The sequence below is a fragment of the Numenius arquata genome, chromosome 11, assembly GCF_964106895.1.
Source record: "Numenius arquata chromosome 11, bNumArq3.hap1.1, whole genome shotgun sequence".
Lineage (NCBI taxonomy): Eukaryota > Metazoa > Chordata > Aves > Charadriiformes > Scolopacidae > Numenius > Numenius arquata.
Genome location: NC_133586.1, coordinates 42567292 through 42589229, shown reverse-complemented (window position 1 = coordinate 42589229; position 21938 = coordinate 42567292). Strand labels below are relative to the sequence as shown.

At 41.5% G+C, this 21938-nt stretch overlaps 1 protein-coding gene across 1 annotated transcript; it reads right to left on the bottom strand.

Annotated features, from left to right (window-relative positions):
• Positions 1-1101: 1101 nt before the first annotated feature.
• On the bottom strand, positions 1102-20565 carry PPP2CA (protein phosphatase 2 catalytic subunit alpha). The gene is made up of 7 exons (XM_074156188.1): positions 20222-20565; positions 7942-8151; positions 7259-7432; positions 6975-7064; positions 6368-6529; positions 5485-5603; positions 1102-4719 (listed from the first exon to the last, which is right to left on the bottom strand). The coding sequence occupies exons 1-7, from the start codon at positions 20321-20323 to the stop codon at positions 4647-4649; spliced, it is 930 nt and encodes a 309-aa protein (XP_074012289.1). The 5' UTR covers positions 20324-20565; the 3' UTR covers positions 1102-4646.
• Between the last annotated feature and the right edge of the window lie 1373 nt (positions 20566-21938).

The following is a 21938-nucleotide window of genomic DNA, read 5'->3' as shown; positions in this document are numbered from 1 at the left end:
TGTGATAAAGAAGGGGTTTTGACACAAATTTTGAGGATTAGGCAGGGGGTGTGGGTGGTTTTATCAAACTGCTTGAAAAACAAAGGCAGTTGGGACCCAGGGTAAAGCCTTTCAGCCCAATCGATCGTGCAATTGGCAGTTTTAAAAGTACACTCCTCTTCAACAGCTCAGCACTTGGTCTTTAAATGCCTCATCCAGAAGGCAGTCTATATATTTAATAAAAATCAGGAAAAACCCCAAACCCTCCAAAAAATCCCCAGTGGTGTTTGGGGGAAATCTGATGAGGAAGGTGCATACAGAAGTCAAGGCAACCAAGTAGCAAAGGTTTAGTTTGATTTACAGAACTCTGTGCAACGATACAAACACCTGCAAAAAGGAGAGTGTTATCAGAAGCGCCTGCCTGCACGTTTTCACGGGGGATACTCACCCCCGATTGCGCTGCTCCTTTTCCATCCCCAGGGCCAGGGGGTCACCAAAACCAAACCGACACCGATTTGAAGCTACTGGAACAAAAACACACCCCATTTATTTCTAGTTGACCACAACCAAAGAAGCCTCAACAGCTTCACAGGGGTTTAATGGAGGAGGCAACAGGGCAACCACCGGTCCCGAATCTCCAGTACTGTGACCCGGTAAGATCTTACATTTCTAAACACAAAAACATCAGCTGGAAGGACTCTGCTCTCCCCGAAGCGGCGCTGGCACCAGCGCTGGCCCAGCTCCAGCTTTTCCTAGCCCAGAAAAATGCCCAGGCCGGATATTCCACAGCCTGGCCGGTGAACCCATTCCAGCACTACGGTGCCCTCCTATTCTAAAAACTATGTCCAACTAGGTTTTAAACGTTTCCCAAATTAAGACTAATTATATAATATTTAGGCATTATTAGTGATTAATGTTTTATACACCAGCAGCAATCAGTTAATCTTCATCCAAAAGCGTTCTATTCATCACAGAGTAATTAACAGATCAGGAGAAAGCTTTTAAGACACGGCACAGGTTTTAAAAGGCTAAAACATGCAGCACAGCTTAATTCAAAACCAAAACTGCTGTTTCAGCCTTTTTATTTTTTCCTGTAGATGTGCCAGAGAACTCCAGTCCCTTGCTCAAGAGAGCAGCTTGCCTTTATTCTCATCCAGAAGCAACACAGCCAAACGAGTTACAGCACCGAAATAACTTCTTAAAAAACCACAGGAGGCTGACTCAGGGACTCTGCAGGGCTTTTTTAGCGTATTCACGGGGACTGCAAGATTTCTACACTCCAGGGTAATTTTTTACTTAACGTTTTGCCAGCTTCCAACCTTCTCCTGGAACCCGCAGAGAACCAATACTCCGCGGAGCGATGCCTGTAGCACACAGAAGGCACCCTATGCATTCCACTGGACTTCAAAAACCATGCACATGGTTGCAAAAAACAATACTAAAAAGCCATTTCTCCTGGGTAAAACTTTGCTTTAACCTACGCAAAACGCACTAAAACATGGCTTGAGTTTCCCTGAGCGCTCAGCACACAGACAAATGCAATTAATTAGTGAGTGATGAACAGTGCATGAAGGAGGTGGTGAGAGCGTAGCCACACCTTCAATTAATTGAATTTGGAGCAGCATTTAATTTCAAAATTGTGATTTGATGACATTCGCCTCGTCTTACAGACCATTTTTCCAGAATGAACAAGTGCATTTATCCTTCAGCCCCTCCTGTTCCTTAGGGCACAGCTCCTCCCACAGAGGGAGCTGCATCCAGAGTTACCAAGGAAATGAAGATGGAAGGGTAAAAGGGGGAAAAACAAAGCAATGTGTTTATTGAACTATGAAAAAAGGCCCCAGATAAACTTAGTACTTTGATAAGAGTTGTGGGTTCGTAGGAAAGAAGGAAATCCTTTGCCTTTAAGAATCAGGCTGAATTTCTAAATTGCCAGAGCAAAGACTAGGTCCCAGGCTCTTAATGAACAATTACTTTCTGAAAATGAAATGTAGAAGAGCGTGAAGGGGAAAACACCTGACAATCTATACACTTCACATCCATCCCATTTTTCCTTTAAAAAAATGAAGTTATTGAACATTTTCCTGTGTAGGAGTGTGTTTTTGTCTTTTCTTTTGGACTTAATAATCCTTTAGTCCAGAAGGACCACAAACAAAGGGTGCTCACTTCAGTCTGATCCACAAACTCAGATAAACGGTCAAATGACAGGACGCCAGTTAAGTGTCACTTAAATAAAATGCAATATGGAAAGCTCAAAACTCTCCCCAGTCTGTCCCACAACAAGACTCCACTGACTCTATCCAAATTCTGAGAAACGGAACAAAAAAGAGGAAGTTCTTAGAAAAGTCTGTAGTTGTAGAAAAGTGCTGAGTTTCCTTGACAGCCGCCTTCCGACAAGTCAAACCTTGACATCAGCCTGGGTTTAACTATCCCACTTTCAAAAATACTGAACTACCACAATACAGGATTTCCAGGGATTTCACATTTCATGGAATTCACCAGTCTGTGTAGTGAAGGAGGAAACATAAACACTGGTCTCTAAAACGAGTACAAACCCTAATCACGCTCATTTCTCTGCAGGCAGCTTTTGCTTGGGTGAACTTTAATCAATCAGTTACCAACAAATCAATCAAACAGGAGTTATTTCTACTTGAATTTTCCTTATCCTCTTGAATCTTCCAAACATGTTTTTTTTGCTATTTAGCACTGCTGGTGGCCAGTCTCCATCAGAGTTAACGTTTTTCTGTTTGCAGCGTGATAATCTCAACGAATTCTTCAAACGGCCAGTGAAAGCACAATTATGGGGGAAAGTGCAAGAAGTGGAGTGATTTTTAACATTTTTCCATTGATTTTACTAACTGCTTGCGTTTGCTTACAGAAACTGAACAAATGAAGCGACTGCTCCCCCCCAGAGCAGGAGATGAGTCACAGCAATTAAAGTACCAGGGAAAACAGAAAATAGGGCAAAGTCATTACCCTTGAAGGAATGGTGTCAATTACGGCACAAAGTTCTAGCTACAGAAACATTACAGAGAATGGCAAGCGAAAGGAAATGAAAGTGAAGTTCTCTCTACAGCAAAGGGTGGGTTTTTTTAATAGTGATCAAAGCAAAAGTTCCCAAGATGCTAAAAAAAGACACTTCAGATGCACATATTTTTAGCAAGTACTTCTTCCTATAGGAGATCAAACTGCAGGAGACTGAGCGTTCTCCAGAAACCATTTAGAATCCAACCTACAAGAGACCAAAAATCGTAATTTTTGCTCAAGGGAAAAAAAAAGAAAAAGGCAACGACCCAAGCCTTTCAGAAAGGGATGAAGTAACACCTGGGGAAATGCAGCACCTTCCTGGCAAGTCAGAGAATTAAGCTGCCTGCCAGCAGAAAAGCAAGAAAGCCCCCAGAAAGTGTGTCCAGGACCACGCCTCCAGGTAAGCTGGGACATTTGTAAAATTTGTGTACTTTTCTTAAAAGCAATCAGTTAAAAAAAAAAAATCCTCTATGTTGTTGCAAAATCTATATTGTGCCCAAGGAATTTGAAGTCTGTAGCACATAGTACTAAATTTCAAGTTATTTCCTTTAATATTTTGAAAACTGGTTTTATTCTTAGTTTTTCAGAAAATGATTTGAAGTATTAGCACCTACATTTTCCGTAACTCAGATTTAGATTTACACTTGGAAAAAAGCCACACTCAATCCACTGAGTTATCCTATATTCTTCCATTTTTGACTATTTCAGTAGAGCACAGAGAGGGAAAGAGCACAACACGTCAGTAACAAGCGAGGTCTGTTCTCAGCTGGTGACATCAAGGACCAGGCACCTCCCTGGGACACAATTCAAAAGGTCAGAGTTTTCCAGCACAGTCCAAATCACCTCCGTTTTAGTTATTTAAGGTGGAAATTTCTAGGCGAGTTTATAAACCCCATCCAGCTACGCATTAAGTTTATTAAGCCACAGTTGACCTGAGATGCAATTAGGATTTGACGTTTTTCCATACTTAGTTCACAAGTTTATTATGAAAAACACTGCAGCTCTGTCCTGCAGTAACATTGTTTTACAGAAAAAAACAGTTCTGTTCAAAGTAATTCACTATCCTTGGACAATTACAAGGGACAATATGGTAGGGCAAAGAGTGGAAGAGGGAACTGAGTGCAGACAAAAAAAAAAAAAAATCAATACAATTAAATTAAACAGTATTCCCTGAAAATAAAACAAACAAACAGTTTCAGAACAAATGAGGCCTTGGTACTTATTTTAAAAATGTTCTTTAAGCTTCAATGATTGTTTGCTGCTACCCTTATCTACAGTCATGCTGAATAAAGCTATAAGCTAAATGGAAAGTTAAATGTATTCACGAGGTGTTAATGTCTACATCTTATTATTTGCAGTCTCTCAGAGAAAGCAAAAGTAACTACAAATAGCGCTATGCCAGAAACTGGTTTCTTGACCAACAATGTTGCTTCAGCATGCAATGAACTGGTTCATTCTAAAGTGGTCACAGTTGTTGACGACAAGAGGCTTTGTATTTGAATATGGCACGTCTTTTGGTCCATGTGAAAACAAGTTTGAATGTTAAATATTTTCTGACACTTTGGAGTTACTGTTGCTCTTCCCATTTTCTTTAGGTCAACATACGGTTCATGGCAATACTGTACAGGTCTAAAATCTCTTTACAGGAAGTAGTCTGGGGTGCGACGAGTAACATGCGGTTCACCTCTACGCGGCGCCGGATCAAACTGCAAACTGAAAAGCACAGGGATTAATGAAACCACAGGAGTTCGCTTTACTTTCAGGTATGTTTTTTATGTGCGTCAACAGCAGCAGTAGTCTTAACCCAGGTGAAGTCTTTTTCTACCATTTAAAGTCTTCTAGAACAAGTGTTCAACTTCTTCCACTCCTTCTATTAATATGTATTTATAATCCCCTTATTTTAAACTCCCCTTATGATTACTACTATGGACTGGAGAGAAATGAATCTTAGCTTAAAGACTCGTAAATTGGTCAAACATTAGTATACATTTAGAAAGGTCAAGCGCCAGTAATTGTCAAAGGGGGCAGTTTACCCAATGCTTTTGCCTCCTTTTCTGGCAATGAAGTTGCTGTTGAGGAAATTAACTAGAAACCTCATTAAAACAAGGCGACACCCTAACGTGAGGAATCCCAAGATTCTACAAGTCTTGCCCTAGATAAGAGGGCATTACCTCAGATGTGACAGAGCACTCCTACTCTCCAATCACACAACTCTATAGTATTTCATTAAACTCGTTCTATAAAACAAAACTGAGGAGCCTCACTTTAATCTGACAGAAAAGAGACGTCAGCAACAACCGTTCCAGATACATGACTAAGACTCGAGATGGGCTCACCCAACAATTCCACACTCACTTCACCTCCCAGAAGCAGGTAAGAAAAAACCCCACACCTTAACACAATAACTAATCGGTGTCTTGCTACAGGAACTACCTTAAAATCATGTGCAACGTAAATCTTATTTTTAAGCATACTTACAAGGAGTATTTTAGAGTATCATCAAGTTCCATAATTGCAGCCTGGTTGCCACAACGGTAGCAATAGTTTGGAGCACTGAAAATTGTTACTACATTCCGATCATGGCACCAGTTGTACCCCTGGAGAGAAAAAAAAAGGTAGTTCTAAGAATCAGGTTCATTGTACCCCATATAACCATCTGACCACTAAACTGAATTTTTAATGCACAAAACCCTAGGTGGCATTTGTACTCATTTTAAATAATATTAAGGCTGTATCTTTGTCTTGAGAAAAAAAGGGCAATAGGGAATTTTGGCCTTTATATGTTGCTTTTTACTAATAAGCATGAGCTAAACATATTTTTTTAAAAAATCAACAAGAATTCTCTATTGCATTGATGTTAAAAATTTAAACAGCAATTCTGAAAACACACACTGAATTCTGAATCTTCAGCTGCAGTCACCAAAACCAGAATCCAGACATACACTTAAAAAAATCTTTACTGCCAGGGATAACTAGAGACTAAGAACAAAACCACACATCTAAGGTAAAACAAAAAAATATACCTTTTCTTCAAGGCACACAAATATGTGTGCATTTTCTTACCAAGGGACTCAGCATTTATGTTTAAGAACCTTTTTACCTACACAGAAATGCAGTAACACATCTAGTATTAAATCTGTTTTATGACATTACTGTAACTTTTCAGAAAAAAAGGCCAAAAATAAAGGTTACTCCACTGTCAAATTGAGAAACTCCTTCAGTAGGACATGAATAATGTCAAAATAGAGTTTCTGGAAGACTCTCAGCTGGATTATCAGTTGTTTGACACACACAGCAAGGTATTAATGCACCAACACCACAATCAGGGGATTGAACACCCAGGCTGTCCGATCCTGCTCACCTCCATTACCAACTGATGAGCTCTTGAAACCAACGTAAGGCCATTAGCATGGTTAAAGGTTTCCGAAATATCCTGTCCAAACGTATAACCTGCACCTCGAGGAGAAATTCCCCAGCCACCGCGATCATCTGGATCTGACCATAGCAAGTCACACATCGGACCCTGTAAGAGACGTAGAAGATCTTTTAGAAATTGAGTGGGAAAAATAAAACAGCTCCACAAAAAACCTACAAACACTCCCCACCCCTACAGAACTTGTTGCAGCATCTCTTTAACACTTTAAATAAAATGCCTATCAACTACAACAGCCAGCGCAGTCAACACTTAAAATACTATCAATAAGTTAATCTGAATGAAGAATTTTCATAGAACTAGGTCTTGCCTCCAAGATCATTAAGTGGGACCTGTTGAGATTCTAAACACACTAAAATACATTTTTTTCTTTTGGCAAGAACACGCCTCTTACTTTTCCTTCAAAAAATAACAGGAAGATGCGTACTTTCATACTGCTAAGCTGTTTAGAATTTCACTTCTGGCCTGTGTATTCAAACACACAATATATGCTGAATCAGGAATCCTTTGAGTTTAGAAAATTATTTTTCAGTACCTCATGGGGAACCTCCTGCAAGCGATCAAGTGCTCTGATGTGATCCAGTGTATCTATCGATGGGGAGAGGCCACCATGTAGACAGAAAATCTGGAAGAGTTAGAGATATGAAGATTCTCTCATTTATTTATATTAATTATTATCAGTGCAATTATAATTGCTTAGTATAAGTGATTAGGAAAAAATCTGCAAGAGATTCCTTTAAAGCTGAGAGCTGATAGAATTCAGCATTAATAGCTCCCTTTACAACCAGTAACATTTAAATTTGTCAAATTTCAACATACCTGGCCATCCACCAAGGCAGTTAGAGGCAGGTAATCAAAAAGGTCTGTAAAGTATTTCCAAACATTTGCATTTCCATATTTTCTTAAACATTCATCGTAGAAACCATATACTTGTGTGATTTGCCTGCTTTCGTGGTTCCCTCGAAGAATTGTGATACGTTCACGGTAACGGACCTGAACATAACAATTTATTTTAGAGGCATTAAAATACGTGTGTTCCCAAAGAAGAGAATTTGCACCCCTCACCCCGTCATATGTCAATAAAGCTACAAAAACCAAACCCTTTTTAAGATGAAGATTCACTTATAACCCTTGAGAAAAGAAAGGGTAACTCATTTAAATCTTCAGCTGCCAGATACTTTTGAGATGAATTACCAATTTTATTTATTGTTACTAATGGAATTCAATATATCTGTGCATTAAGCTGATCTCTCCGAGCAAATTCTTAAAGATTGCTACTTTGGCAAGTAAAAAATAAGCACAGAACTCATTTTAGAAAATGCTTGCACCTGAAGATTAATTTTATTTTTCAGAAGTATCTTAGAAAACTAAGACAGTCAACATTTCACGTTCTGTACCAATAATACCAATGCAGTGCAAGTAGTAATAGATATTAAAAGTATAGTCAGGATAGTAATTATACATGTTTTATACAGAATTGTACAACTGAGAAGAAAAATTACCTTAAGAGCTACAAGCAATGTGACTGTTTCAACTGAATAATAGCCTCTGTCAACATAGTCCCCCATAAACAAATAGTTTGTGTCTGGTGATTTGCCTCCAATTCTGAAAAGTTCCATGAGGTCGTGAAATTGTCCGTGGACATCTCCACAGACTGTGACTGGACATCGCACTTCTTGCACATTAGATTCTTTTGTCAAAATTTCTTTAGCCTATAAAAGAAAAACAAAGAACACATAAATTCTGAGTTTGTCTACAAATTTTATTCAAAGTATGCTCTACCACCTCCAGCTCTCTACCACCACCCGCTCTCTTTATGAATTCTTGTCTCTTCCTTGTTGGAATCACTTGAGGTAAGAGTTTATCTTTACTTAAAATAAGATTTTTCTTTATGCAACCCTGTATTACTAACAGAAATTTGGTTTGGTGGTCTTTTTTCCTCCTTGAGGAGAGTATTTCAGAAATAATTTCCAGCATAAGAAAAACTTCAGACTTCCTACAAAAATGGTTCCATGAACCATAGAACAACGATCGTGACCCCTGGAACTGAAGAATTTTGTTAAGTATTTGGAAAAATTAAATCTAAAAACTAGTAAAAGCTCCTAGGGAGTTTTACACTTTGGATGTCTTGCTTCACAAGACTATGTGCCTCCCATCTACACCTACAGCTTTGAATGCAAAGGCAGAATCCCACATGAAGCAGAAGCAAGAACGTAACTAACACCCAGTGGTATCAGCAATTGCAGAGTAGCAATTACCTGCACGCTCTTTCTGAACAAGTTGCGTGTTTAGGTACTAACACCGGGTTGGGTCTTTATAAACCAAAGTAGGGAAACTTCACCATTTTTCCCACAAAATTGCATACATAAAAGTCGCAGACAAAGGCAATTCGCATGAAGAAGCACACGCTAAATACAGCATCCACCAGAAAGGTAATTTTGAAGTAACGCAATAATTCCTTAATCATACCATCACACTGCCAGTTGTTACAGTTTGTTCTCAGAACAGTCACTAAACACACACCACAATAATTTTCTAAATCAAGACGGTATTAGAAATATAAATAGTAACACGTTTACACGTTACCATCTACAAAGATTTCCATGCCTTTCAACCGCCAATGTTCCTATTCAAAAAGGATCTCTTTTTTACCTCGTTACCAGAATAAAAAGGATATATAAAAAAATTATATTATAACCCAGGATTTGCAGAAATAGCACCAAATCCCATCTATGCACAGGCCACACCGTAACAAAAATATTCTGTATGTCAGTATAAGAGATGGAAGAGCAACCCCACATTCATTTTAGGCTCATTTTTCTTAACTTTTTCTAACCTAACCTCATAGGTTTGAAAATATACTCATTTTTGGGGGCAGCATGCTAATTTTTTGGGGGTGTTTCTGCTAAGCAAAGAAATATTTTGAGACACTAGAAAAAAAATCATCATAATCTGAAGAGCATTAGATTTTAGAAGGTCAGGAAAGAAACATTTGAAGTTAAAATCTAAATAGAAGATTAAATACTGGTTATTGACATGAGCCAAGCTACTAAGAAACAGGCTGCTGCGTCCAAGTTTCCATCCGTTCACGAAGCCATGAGCAGGACAGTGACTGATGCCTCCAAAAGCGGTCTCACTGTTCCTGCACGTTGCCCAGGCTCACCGTGACCACGGTCACCACTTCAAACCAGAAAAGTCCTGGCAACACACAGTTTAATGATGGAGACTCATGAAATTCAAGATTTTATTCAACACTGGAAAGAAATGCAAAGATGGAATTGCGGTTAAGCACCCTGCACAACCCAGAGCCTTAGATATTGCAGAGTTAAATCTCTCTGCAGCCAGATTTACACCAAAAGTCAACCTCATATGACAGTTTCCACTCATGCAGTGCCTAGTACTAAAGATAGGTCATTGCTGGCTTGTGGTAGATGCTAAAAGTGTAGATTTATTTTAAGATAGCCTGACTTAAGTTCATTTTAATGCAGTGACACTCACCGGATGTTTTGAAGGTATTTTAACAGTCTTAGCCTCTTCTAATACGCTATTACATTCAGAAGCATTAGCCATCTTAATTCTTCTTTTGACAGAGAACGTTACAGATACTTATAGCGCTTTGGTATAAAACAACCCTACTCTAATTAGAATGCTTTCTAGCGCCGTATTTTCTTCACACACTGGAAGCATTGCACAAAGAAGGCAGCATTCATTTTTCATCAAAGGTATGCAACGTTTATGTGACCGAGATTAAAATGGCACAGTTCTCAGCAACGGAGATGTTGCTTCCTCAGTTTTTGAAATATTAAATCACTCAGATATGCATATGACCAAACACATAGATAAGTCAGACAGCTACTCTGATGGAAAAAGACTGTTCCAGGTCAACTTGCAAAACAGCAATCTCTATTTAAATCCCATGGTGAAGGAATGCTGGTGCAGGGATTTTGGTATTTTCATGTTCTGACACAAGTTTCATGAAATACTGTCTTATGAACTGCTTAATCCATCTGCAGTCTTATTGTGTCCCACAGCATTAACAGTGGCATATACTGAAGTGCTTAAACTGTAAACTTGCCTCTACAGAAGAGCTTCACCAGAGCTGAAAGTGGAAAAAAATAACACCTTGAAAACAAGCCACCAACAAGTGGTCCATCAACCATACCCTGAATTTCCACATTAGATTCATTCCTATAAAAGTGTAGGGCAAAAATTGTTTTAATATACCATAACATAACAAACCCACAAATTGGTAAGACAACACTACACGTAACACTGCAATTTCACAAAGGCAAGCTGTCACTAATACTACCGAAGCATCTGTGACCCTGACTTTGTCGTGCAGCACACGCTGCCCTGAACAACCTCATCTGGTTCCACTCCCTCTTTATTGATCCCTTCCCCGAGACCCACAATGATGCTCCTTGTTCAGCCACATCCCCCAACTCCCTCCTGGTCCATCCCTGTCCATCCTCCCCTCAAACCGGGCTTCCCACCAGCAGCTCTCAGACACTTCCTCATGGAGGGGAAGCTGTAGATATTCCAGCTGCCTTCAGTACCAGAAAATACTCCTTGGTCAAACTCCCTGATGAGGGAGAACACGGGAAGAGACACACACCTGATTCCTTGCACTTCAAAACCCCAGTGACCTATTGCCAAAAAGGAGAATAATGCAATACCCTTGCAGTATTTTGACATCAACATTTTGAAACATCCAGGTTTCACTGCCTATCACTGGGACAAACAGTTACACAATTCTGAAACAGATTTTTCTTGAGCACTTATCAGTGCTTTTATTTCTCAGGCTTTTTTCAGGTCTTAATAATTCTTAATATTAAGACAGCCCTGAACTTCTGTACAACTTCAATCCTCCTAAGCACCCCACACTACAGAAAGTTTAACTTGATGGTAGTCTACAATTTAAAAAGACAAATAAATGTAAGAAAAACAGTATCAACAGCCTACTACATTACAGTTACAGGCCCTACCTTCAAATCAGTTTAACTATTTTTTCCACCACTACACTGTCAGATTTAAAAATCAAATATAAACGGATACAGACGAAGATGGAAAAGAACCCATTACTTCAAATGGATAAATGGTAATTTTACAGCAAAGCACCAGTAGTCTAATGCAGAAAAAATATGTAGCTTTAAGACACAGTTTCACAAGAAGAACTAAGTAAAAAGCTGTCATAAACAACGATTGCTGAGATGGAAAGTCACGTATTTTACTTAGAGCAATCTCAAAGTTCAAACACTGAGCACATATCAAATACACTTCAGCTTAGTCACAGTGACTGGAATTCGTTCCTACTTGATATTTGAAATATTGGCTTATTCAGCTGTTTCACTAGAAAGAGGCAACTTGTACAATCCCAGAAGACAAGAAGAATAAAACCAATATTGGTTTAAACACACAAGAAAGTGACACATTTTCGCTTTATCGTAAAGCAATAAAAATATAACCTAGTATTTAAGAATTAAAGCCTTCCTGGACTGCTGCACATCTTCTAAACGGCCAGATGAACAGTAAAGCACTCTTTTCTTGCCTTTGTTTATAAAGCACATCTTCTATGCAATACACTTCTTAAAATACAAAGATTAGCTTGACTGTTTTAAGACAATGCAAGATCCAAGTGTAAAGTCTGCATTTTATAATGAACAGTCAGGGATAAGAATTTAAAAAACACTGTATGACCAGTAAAGCTACTACCATTTGATTTTCAGATCTTCACAATTTAATTTAATGAGATGCAGGGGCTGTATGTATGCAGAGGTACCTATTTCCCCTCTTCCCTGTATATATTTTTATCCGAAATACCACATTTATCCTAAATACCTTGACACTTAAGAGTCAAGTGCCTTAAAGGCTATAATCCACCCACTCTCTCTCTCTACACTGCAAAAAAGTGAGTTTCCCTCGTGAACAGAGCACATCATCAACCTTGCCTCATAGAAATCATTTAAAGTGGTCCATTTCTGGGAAAAAAAAAAAAAAACAAACTCTGAATTCATCTGTACCCAAACTCCTTTTTCTTTCCGGAACATACCAGTTATTTCTCAATTACTCCTACACCTTCTTAGATCCCTACATTCTAGCAGGAGCTCTGACAGCTCAAACTAAGTATCTACCCTGAAAAACTCTGAGGCACATCAAAAACAAAAATGCAATAAACATTACTGTGCCTTTGTAGAATTGTAGAGCCATGCCTGAAACTGCTGCGTAGCAGCGATCCAATGCTATAAAGCACTTATCAAAAGATTACCACTAACTCAGTAAAGGAAATACAACTATTACTTTAATTAGACAACACAGCTCCAAAGACATGGTTGCAGATGGCAATGTGTCACTCTTGGCAGACCAGAATTCACACCTGCAGCCCACCACGCTGTCTAGTAACATGTGTGCTCAGAAGCATCCACTGTAACCAAGAAAAAAAAAAGTATTAGGTATTTGGAGCTACCATAAAGATATTTTGATGAGGTTGAAGACTTCAACCCCACCCATAATTTCCTGTCGTCAAGATGCACAGGATGTGACTAAAGGCACAATGATCAGCTAATTGGGATGAACACTGGTTTTAGCTGGCCAAACATCATGGCCTGGAAGAGATTCCAGTTGCAAGCAAAGTCATCCATTACAGTCAGCAAGTCTTCTGCGGAGTCAATGCATTTGTCTCCTCCAACTTAAGGTCTTCCCCCCACTCTTTACTTGCAGAGAAAAGAGAACACGTTCAGACAAAAGATGGGCTCACCACAGTTAGAGGGAAAAAAAGGTATTTTCATTCACTGTCTGACATTTTAAACAAAGCTAGAGAAAACAGGCCTCCAATATCACCCTTTTGCGAGGAAGATAGGACAGCAGTCACATTACATAGGGGACAAATGGGAAACTGATTTATGCTGATCTTCGGAACCCACTAAGGAGTGCCATGTGAATGTATAAGCAGGAATAAAATTAAAATATAAAGCACCCCATTGACATTTATCTGTTTAGTATACTAAAGTAAGTAAAAACAGGATTTCCATCTACACAGAAGCAGCCGCAGCAGCAAAATACTCTTTTCCCAGGACTGAAACAGAAAATAACCAATCTGCTTCCTCTTTGGTTTATAACTAGTGCCTATAACTCCATTTCTAACCTCTTTCAGTACCAGCAATCCTGAAGGTTTAGAACTCAGGAAAGCAAAACAAGCCACACCTGGTCAAAGTGTCACAGCTTTAGCTACACATTTTTCACTGAATTTGTAGCCCTTAATTTTCTTAGGACAGGGCAAGTAGAACTAACAAATGAACTCAGAAGTTTTATTATAATTCAGAGCACACAAAATGAAAGTATGGTAACTTATGTATCAATGACTATTTGTCAGTGAACAAAAAAGCATACAATCCAATCAGCTTTGCATTTCACAACACACAGCAAAGTGCCCTTCTTCACTGCTCCACCAACTCAGCAACATCTGCTCCCTTCCTCCTTCGGCAATTTCTGTTTGGTTAGAAGAGAGCCCAGTTGAACAGAAGAGGTTGGCCAAGCAGAAGATCAAGCCTAACACCAGTACTGTGTGTAAGATTAAATGAGACAAACACCTTCCTCTTTCTCCTGTAAATTCCAGAAGCTCCACAAGCAAGCATGCAAGCAGTAATTTTTTGGCAAATAACCCTCTATCCCCCGTATTACAAAGCAATGACTGACACCACTCGCAGCGCCTTGATAGCCTCCTTAACTTCAATTTGGATAAATCATTAGCATTCTCACATACTCAGCGTAACCAAAAGGAGTGATCTTTCCCTCAGAAGCAGATTTGGGAGAAGGAAAGAGGAACTGCTATTTAAATATCAGCAGTTGACAAGAGCACATAGAAAATAAGGATGGGAAGGGGCTCCTCTGGAAGAAATCAATGTCATTATTTTGCTTCATACAAAAGATCTTAGTGACTTTACCTTTGCATTACAGGACAATCAAAATCTAGAAAAATCTTTTTAAAAAATATAAGAGACCAAATAGCTTAGGAAATCCAGATGCCTTCCTCTCTACATAGGAGATCCAAGAAACACAGCAAGAGCATGAAGCTGACCACTTACACAGAGATGATCTTCAGTCCCACATTCATTTTGTATCATTCAAATTGTTAAAACAGACCAAATAAGCTAAAGCTATTCCCAAACTAATTGTGCTGGATACACGAAGCTGGACTTGGAGATAAAACTCAAAAGGTTCTCAACTCTTCTGCTCAAAGAACTCCAACCGCAGGTAGGCACAGTGAGTCCAGTCAGGAGACTGACTGGAAGCTGGGGTAGGCGTGTGTCAAACTCAAGAAATGTACTTCAAAACCAACTAGGAAGCATGTAACGCCTACACTGGAAGGTATTTTTAATATACCCAGCACAAATATTGGAGACCTGACTACTGAGCAGTTGAGCTCCAGTATTCTTTAGCCAGGAATAAACTGTTTTTCCAGCTTCACGTACTGCCGAAAGGAGGGCAACAACTGTGTTACTGAATATAGGTGTACTGTTGTTTAAGGGTCCCTAAGCGAGGATAGAAATTCAATCACTGCTTCTTTGATTCTCTTTCATAGGAGGCCTCCTTACCTCCTGCCAGCCACAGCCAGGCAGGGCAGGTTATTACACTGTTTAAGGCAACCCTTAATGACTAACTGAAAATGGCCAGGGAGCAATGACAGAGCAGCACCGTCATCAGATCTGAGGAGGCAACAGCCTCACCACAGGTGGATTTAGAAGAAGGCATCGATCCATGGCCTCATCCACCATCAGTGCCTTGAAATGGCAGAACTCAAGTAGGAACTTTCCCTGCCTTACTACTGCTTACTTCTATTATCTTAAGCTATGCCCAAAATAACACCTAAAACACCACAAAAATGTCTTTCGTTATTTGATCACAACTAATATTGCAATTAGAAAAAAAAACAACCCCATGCCAGCACAACTCAATCTTACAGAATTTCCTAGAATTGAAAAAAATTAGAAAGCTGCTGAAGCTACAAGAATTGGCACATACAAGACAATTTCATACATACATCAAAGTGTTGTGAGTATAATCAGGACTAGGTGAGAAGGCTGGCAAGTTTGACACTTCAAATGCCTTTTGTGTAAAGAGACAATTTCCATTTTATATTACCAACCATTAAAAAAAACCCCACCACACAGAACACTGGGAGTGAAAGGATCTTTTTTGTAGAAGTGTTCCAGAATAATCTAAAACACAGTTATTAAAATGTCACAAAAAGCTTTTCACAATACACCTGTAACTCCTCAGAGATGGAAGGTATAACTATACGCATCCATCAATGGCTTGATCCCCTGGTATCTTCAACAAAGCAGCAGCAAAGGAGTCCTAAAGCACCTTCTGGTCTCCCACAGCCCCTGAAACCACTAAAGAGGGTCCTCCCATCGCTGGCAGAAGATTAAAGGTTTCCTTGTTCATGAATCCAGAAGCCTATGCAGCAGCAAGAAGGAACTGAAGTGCTGTGTCTTCCAGACATTCTCCTTCTGCCAGCAGAAGGGGTGGAGGGACACAGAACTTGTCCAACACACAGCCCACCACACGGAAACTCTCACTAGGCTGGGAATTCTGCTGGGGCGGGTTTTTCAGTTGATTTACAACAAGTTCAGATAGCAACATTCATTTTTACAATCATCTTAGTTTGAAGAATAGTTATGTGATGGTTACGCATGAAGATACAGAAATTCAAAAGCTACCTAATGGAAAAGCCCTTGCAAACGCAGCTGGGGATAGTTTAAAACATTCAATTCTGGGCAGAAATAATCAGCTAAGAAAGGTAATTCCCCAACAGCAGAGGAGGCAGAAGGGACCTGCCTCTGCCTGAAAAAGAAGCAGGGCTGACATGTCAAGCCAGTAATAGCTTAAACACAGGAGTAAAAACACCAGATTCACAAAACTTGCCTATGCATTAGAAGAACTGAACTTTGATTGCAGCGGAGGGGGCTGACCCCAAAGAAATATTCATCAGTAACATATTGCCCTCCCAAAACTAAGGCACTTAAGGAGTCCATGCAGCTCACACAGCTGCAGTGGGTACATGCATATTTGGGTAGTTCTCATCTGCCAACAGTCTCAGAAAATCTAACTTGGAAGATCTGGTGTTAAACAAAGGTGGAAGTTCTGCAATGGGAAAAAAAAATTTAAAAATACATCATTAACAAGGTACATACCAGAGAATAGGATGGCCCAGAAACATATTTATACTATGAAAATCAGCACTGGTGACAAATCAAAACCAAGATTGTTGTTACAGATCAAAAGCTGCAGGAGACAAGGCTCAAATTAAGGTTTCTTGAATGCCTTTACCAGTACCAGCCCTTCACTTAGTTTAAAAATTTTGGAGAGCAGCACTGTCTATTCAGATGTATTTTACTAACAATTCAAGCACATGGGAAGAGAATCTTGAACGCTCTCCACAGCACATATGACCAAATTGTCTTCTAAAAACTGGATGCCATGTTCAAACTCACTTAATTACAGACTAGTATTTCCAGGGGAGAGATTCTGATGCCTCTCCCTCCACCTGCACTAGATACCTTCTGAAATAAGCAATAGAGACTCCATCCACAAATTCAACTCATTCCTCTATGCATTTTTAGACTGTCACACAACAGCAAGGAGACAAGACCACTTCCTTCCATCCTCACAACAGTGCTCCAGAACAGCATCCTTTCATTCAAAATGGCCAGTGGAAAAGCCCTCACCTGGCAATAAAGGTCTTCCTTTCTCCTCTGTTCACAGACAACAGTCAATAAACAATTCAGTGTTAACAGGACACTGCTGATACGTAACAGTGACTATACAGGGTACATTTTGACTGCTTCTTCAAAACTTATATTTATCCTTCAGCAAAGCACACACAGATGTAACATAAAATATATAGCACATATTAAGTCTAGAATAACTTAACTGCCACTCAGAGATTCATATTTTTTCAAATCACCAGTGAAAGCATTAGATATTATTCATGGTTACAAATTATTTCTAGACTTAGAAGACATTTCTGCCCAGTTACCACCACCACCAGGTAACCAGGCACAATGTAGGATGCACTAAGAAAGTAACTGGGATGCACAAATGGCCACATTTAATTATCAAGTTTGTAAATAGCATGTTGTGTTCTTTAGATATCAATACTGAAATACAAGAGAGCCCTTAGGCTTATTCTTATTAGACAGGCACCAGTCTGCACACATGAAGTCCCAGCAGATCAAGAAATACCAGTCAGGAAGATCATCCAATCAAATAGTGTTATGAGGGAAAAGCCCTCACAAAGATTTGTTACTTAGTTATTTGTTTATTTTAACTAGCCCTAGCTACAATTCAACCTGGTGAAGAGTGACAGTTTATACCTAGTAGGGTCTTTATCTGTCCTTTGGAACACTAGCTATATTTGACACCATCCTTAACACATTAAGCCATTTATGGAAAAACATAACCTTTGGGTGCGATTACATCCATGAAACTACTTAAGACAATCAAAACACGAAGCACAACTCAGCAAAGTTTCTGAGAGTCAAGTGCTGGAAGCATGAAAACGCGTTAAAGCCCATGCTATCCCTCAGCAGGAGGGCACAGAATTCTACTAACACCCTGCTTTGAGAAACGACTTGATGGAAAACTCGGATTTCGGCAGCCGGCTTCTAATTCCTTGCATCAGCAACCACGTAGAAACTGAACTCCTCTTAGCAGGAAGTCCCAGTAAACCCACCTGTAGTTATCAGCAACTAATCACCTCTCCTTAACATAACCACCCATGTGGCTGGACTCTGCAAAGTGCTGACTGCAAACCAGTCAGAGATAGGGAATTTCAGCTCAAGCCCAGGATCACACCACCCAGAGAAATCCTACCTTTGGTCTGGAGCTGGGTCATTCCCACCCAACTGGAGGAAATGGGAGGTTACTGAGAAATGGTATTTTTCAGGTAGACTTCTCTCATGCATTCTTGTGGTCTCTCTTTTCAAAACACAGCAGTTGGACATCCAACTTTCCTTTTATTTACCAGTATTTGTGACAAGCATTATACATTTATCTAGAAATATCTCTTATTACCATTTTTCACTGGAAAAAAATGAAAATGGCGTCTTGCGCAACAATGATGACTGGGACTACAGTATCTTCTGTAAGGAATTTCTAATGGCATGCTGACTGCTCACCTATTAAAAACTCCCAGTAAACTGAAAGCTTTTTGTACATTCCTCATGCTCCTGCAAGTTACCATACAACCTCACAAACACACCCGCTCACGCGGTATTCGGGACCCTGTACCATCAAGTCTATAAATGATGGCACGTGGAACAGTCACCTCTCCAACAAAGCAACACAAGGAAGAAGCTGGACCGCTGTCATTAAAGAGGGACATGAAAAATAGCCAGGTGGTGACACTGCCACTTGCTTGCAACACAATTTAAAATATACAAACTGTATGAAACGGTAACAATTTTAAGTTGCAAGAATACTAGTCAGCTCAAATTTGGACTCGAGGGAGAACCCATTTAGTCAAAAACACTGCAAGTTCTTTAATAAGTTTACAGTCCTTTGGAAGCAATTTGCGTCCAAAACAACATGCTGGAGTATTTGAAGGCACGATGCCAAATTTAAAATGTTCTAATTACTTCTTGTGGCAGGTACACAGGTTTCTTTAGAACACAGTACATCAATAACTTCCCATATTCCTTCATTTCCAGGTCCCAAACCATCCACAAATATTACTTCCTTCAGTCTAGAAATGCAGGAATACATAAAGCCTTCAGTAACAAAAAAAAAACTGCTCAGCTATTAAGTTACATCCAGAATTAGAATCCAACTGGAAAACACAGCTGGATGCTACTAGAACAAATTTTTCCTCGAATTTCAAAAGGCAACCTATCCTGGGCTGATTTTAAGACCTTTATAAACCATAAATGCCTCAATCAGCACAGCACTCTAACATCCAGGTCCCAACATTTTCAACCCCTCACCATAAAAATAAATAGCTATATGGGAATCTCAACTGTTTATTCTGAGAATTTGGGAATTTCAACTGTTTATTCTGAGAATTTCATGAAACCCTGAATCTTACTCAGAGAAACCAGAAGCCCCAAAGCTCATCTACTCTTCAATTAATGATAAATGCATCTGTGCTTACTTATATCACGAAAAGAAAAAAAATCAAAGCTGTTACGTTCAGCTCTTTGCCCCGTGTAATTTATGACTGATCACCATAAGCTTTTATTTTCGCTGTAATACCTTACACTTTGGGGGCTGCTTTAAAACATTCACCGTACCGTGACAGTGTGTCGCCTCCATTCACTCACGACCCTCCCTCCGCACACGACCGGCCGGACAGACGGGCACGGTTTCCCCCGGCCCAGCCCAGGCCGCCCGGGGCCCCAGGACGGCAAAGAGAGCTCCCCCTCCCCCGGGATGGCGGCGGCGCTCGGGGGTCTCTCCCGAGAATCCCGGCCGCGGCGCCATTTTAGGAGGCGATGAAAAGGCGGGAGGCGGAGCCAGGCTCCCGGCACAGCGGCCAGAGGGGCCGCAGCTCGCCCGGCTCCCCGGCCCGCTTACCCCCCGCCGGCGGCTCGGGCTCCAGCCAGCCCCCACCGGAGCCTCCCGAGAGGCCCCAGGCCGCGTCCCAGCCGGCGGCAAGGCGCCTCCCCCCCGCCCGGCAGCTCCTTCCCGCCGAGCGGCCGCCCCGGCCCCGCGGGCTCTCCTCACCGGGCGCCGCCTCCCCGCAGCGACCCCGACCCTCCTGCTGCCGTCGCTGCCCCTCCTCACCTTCTCGCAGAGGCTCTTCACCTGCCCCTCAGAGAGCTGCTTGCATTCGTTGAGCTGCTCCACCCACTGGTCGAGCTCCTTGGTGAAGACCTTCTCCTCCATCCCGCTCTCCCCCTCCTCACCGGCTCCTGCTGCCGCCACACACTAACACCGGAGGCTCCTTACGATCCGCGCTCCCAAACGACGACGGCGGCGGCGGCAGCGGGTGGGGCGGCGAAGGCGTCCCGGAGCGCTGGGAGTGTGGCGGCCGGCGCGGCGCTCTCCGCTCCCCGCGGCTGCAGCTCTGCCGCCCGCTGCCTCGCACCAGACCGTGTAATGGCCGCCGCTCCTGACGTCACCGCTTCGGCTCCCACTACGGGGAAAGGGGGGAAGGCGGACACCCGGGCGGGCAAGGGCGCATGCGCAGTCTCTGGGCGGGGCCGCGCCTGCGCCTTGTCTCGGGCCGAGCGGGACCGGCCCGACCGGCGGGACGGGGACGAGAAGCGTCTGCGCCTGCGCGGCCCCGCGCGGCACAAAGCGGCCGAGGGGGAGGCGCATGCGCTTTGGCGGGGAGGGGTCGCCGGCGCATGCGCGGGAAGGGACTGAAGGGAAGGGCTTTTCCCGCCTGCCCGCTGTGTGAGGGGTGGTGTCTCCTCCCCTTCGCGGTAAGGGGCCAGCCGGTCCCGGTGAGGGGCAGCCGGTACTATCCGCCTCGGCAGCCCGTCGGACTAGTGGTGCTCCTGAGGGTTGGTGCCCTCCTCAGTGGGGCTCTGCTTGAGGGGGTGGCGCAGGCCTGAGGTGGGAGCAAGGGCTGCTGCTGTGAGGGAGCCGGCCTGGCACGGTTCCTCCTGCCTGGGAGAGCCAGGTGGCCTGTCCATGGCGTGCCGAGCGCCGGCTCCTCACGGGGCACAGGCTGGTCAGGGTGCCTGGGCGGGTGCCTGGCCTGCCAAATATCTGTGAGGGGGACCATGTTTGTAATCACTTTGCCGAGTTTTGTGGTGTTGGTGCTTTTCCTCGTAGTCCTGAATATAATTGCAGTGTCCCTCCAGGAACAAGGGTGTGGAGGGCACTTGTTGGTGTTAGGTAGTTAGAAATAAATCTTTTCAGCTCAATTAAAAGTATTAAGTGTTCTCTTGGTTTTGTCACCATGTAGTGCTTAAATTCAAAATGCTAATGTTACATTTCCTTTCTTTAAAACTATACTGAAAGAGTTCTTGGAAGGCTTAGGTTTATTATGACCTTTTAAGAGAGAAGGAATAAGTGAGGCACAGCTTAAGCTTTCAGCAAAATTCAGGAAACTAGTGGTGGACCTCAGCTACCTTAGAGTAGTCAGGGACTTGCTTTCTACCTAAAGAAAAAGATGTCAATAAGATAGAGATGAATAAGATGCAATAAAAAGGAATGAAAGGAACCTGATCTGTAATAGATTAGGTATTTGATTGTGGTTTGCATCTTAAATTATAGAGGTATTAGTCAATGCAAGATTTCCCTTAAATAACTTACAAATGACGTGAAATGATCATAAAAAAAAGCATTCTTAAATCATCCAAAGTTTGAACAAAATGTACCCTGTTGAAATTGCCAAGCCAACAAGGACTTTTCCTAGTTAATAGGTGTTAATTGTTTTGGTCAGGGTTTGCCCAATACTGAGTCTAAATTGTTACATTCTTTGCTTACTCTTGAAGCAAATTAACAATTACCCAGTGAGCAAGGGGAAAAGAATGTTTGCTTTCCTAGG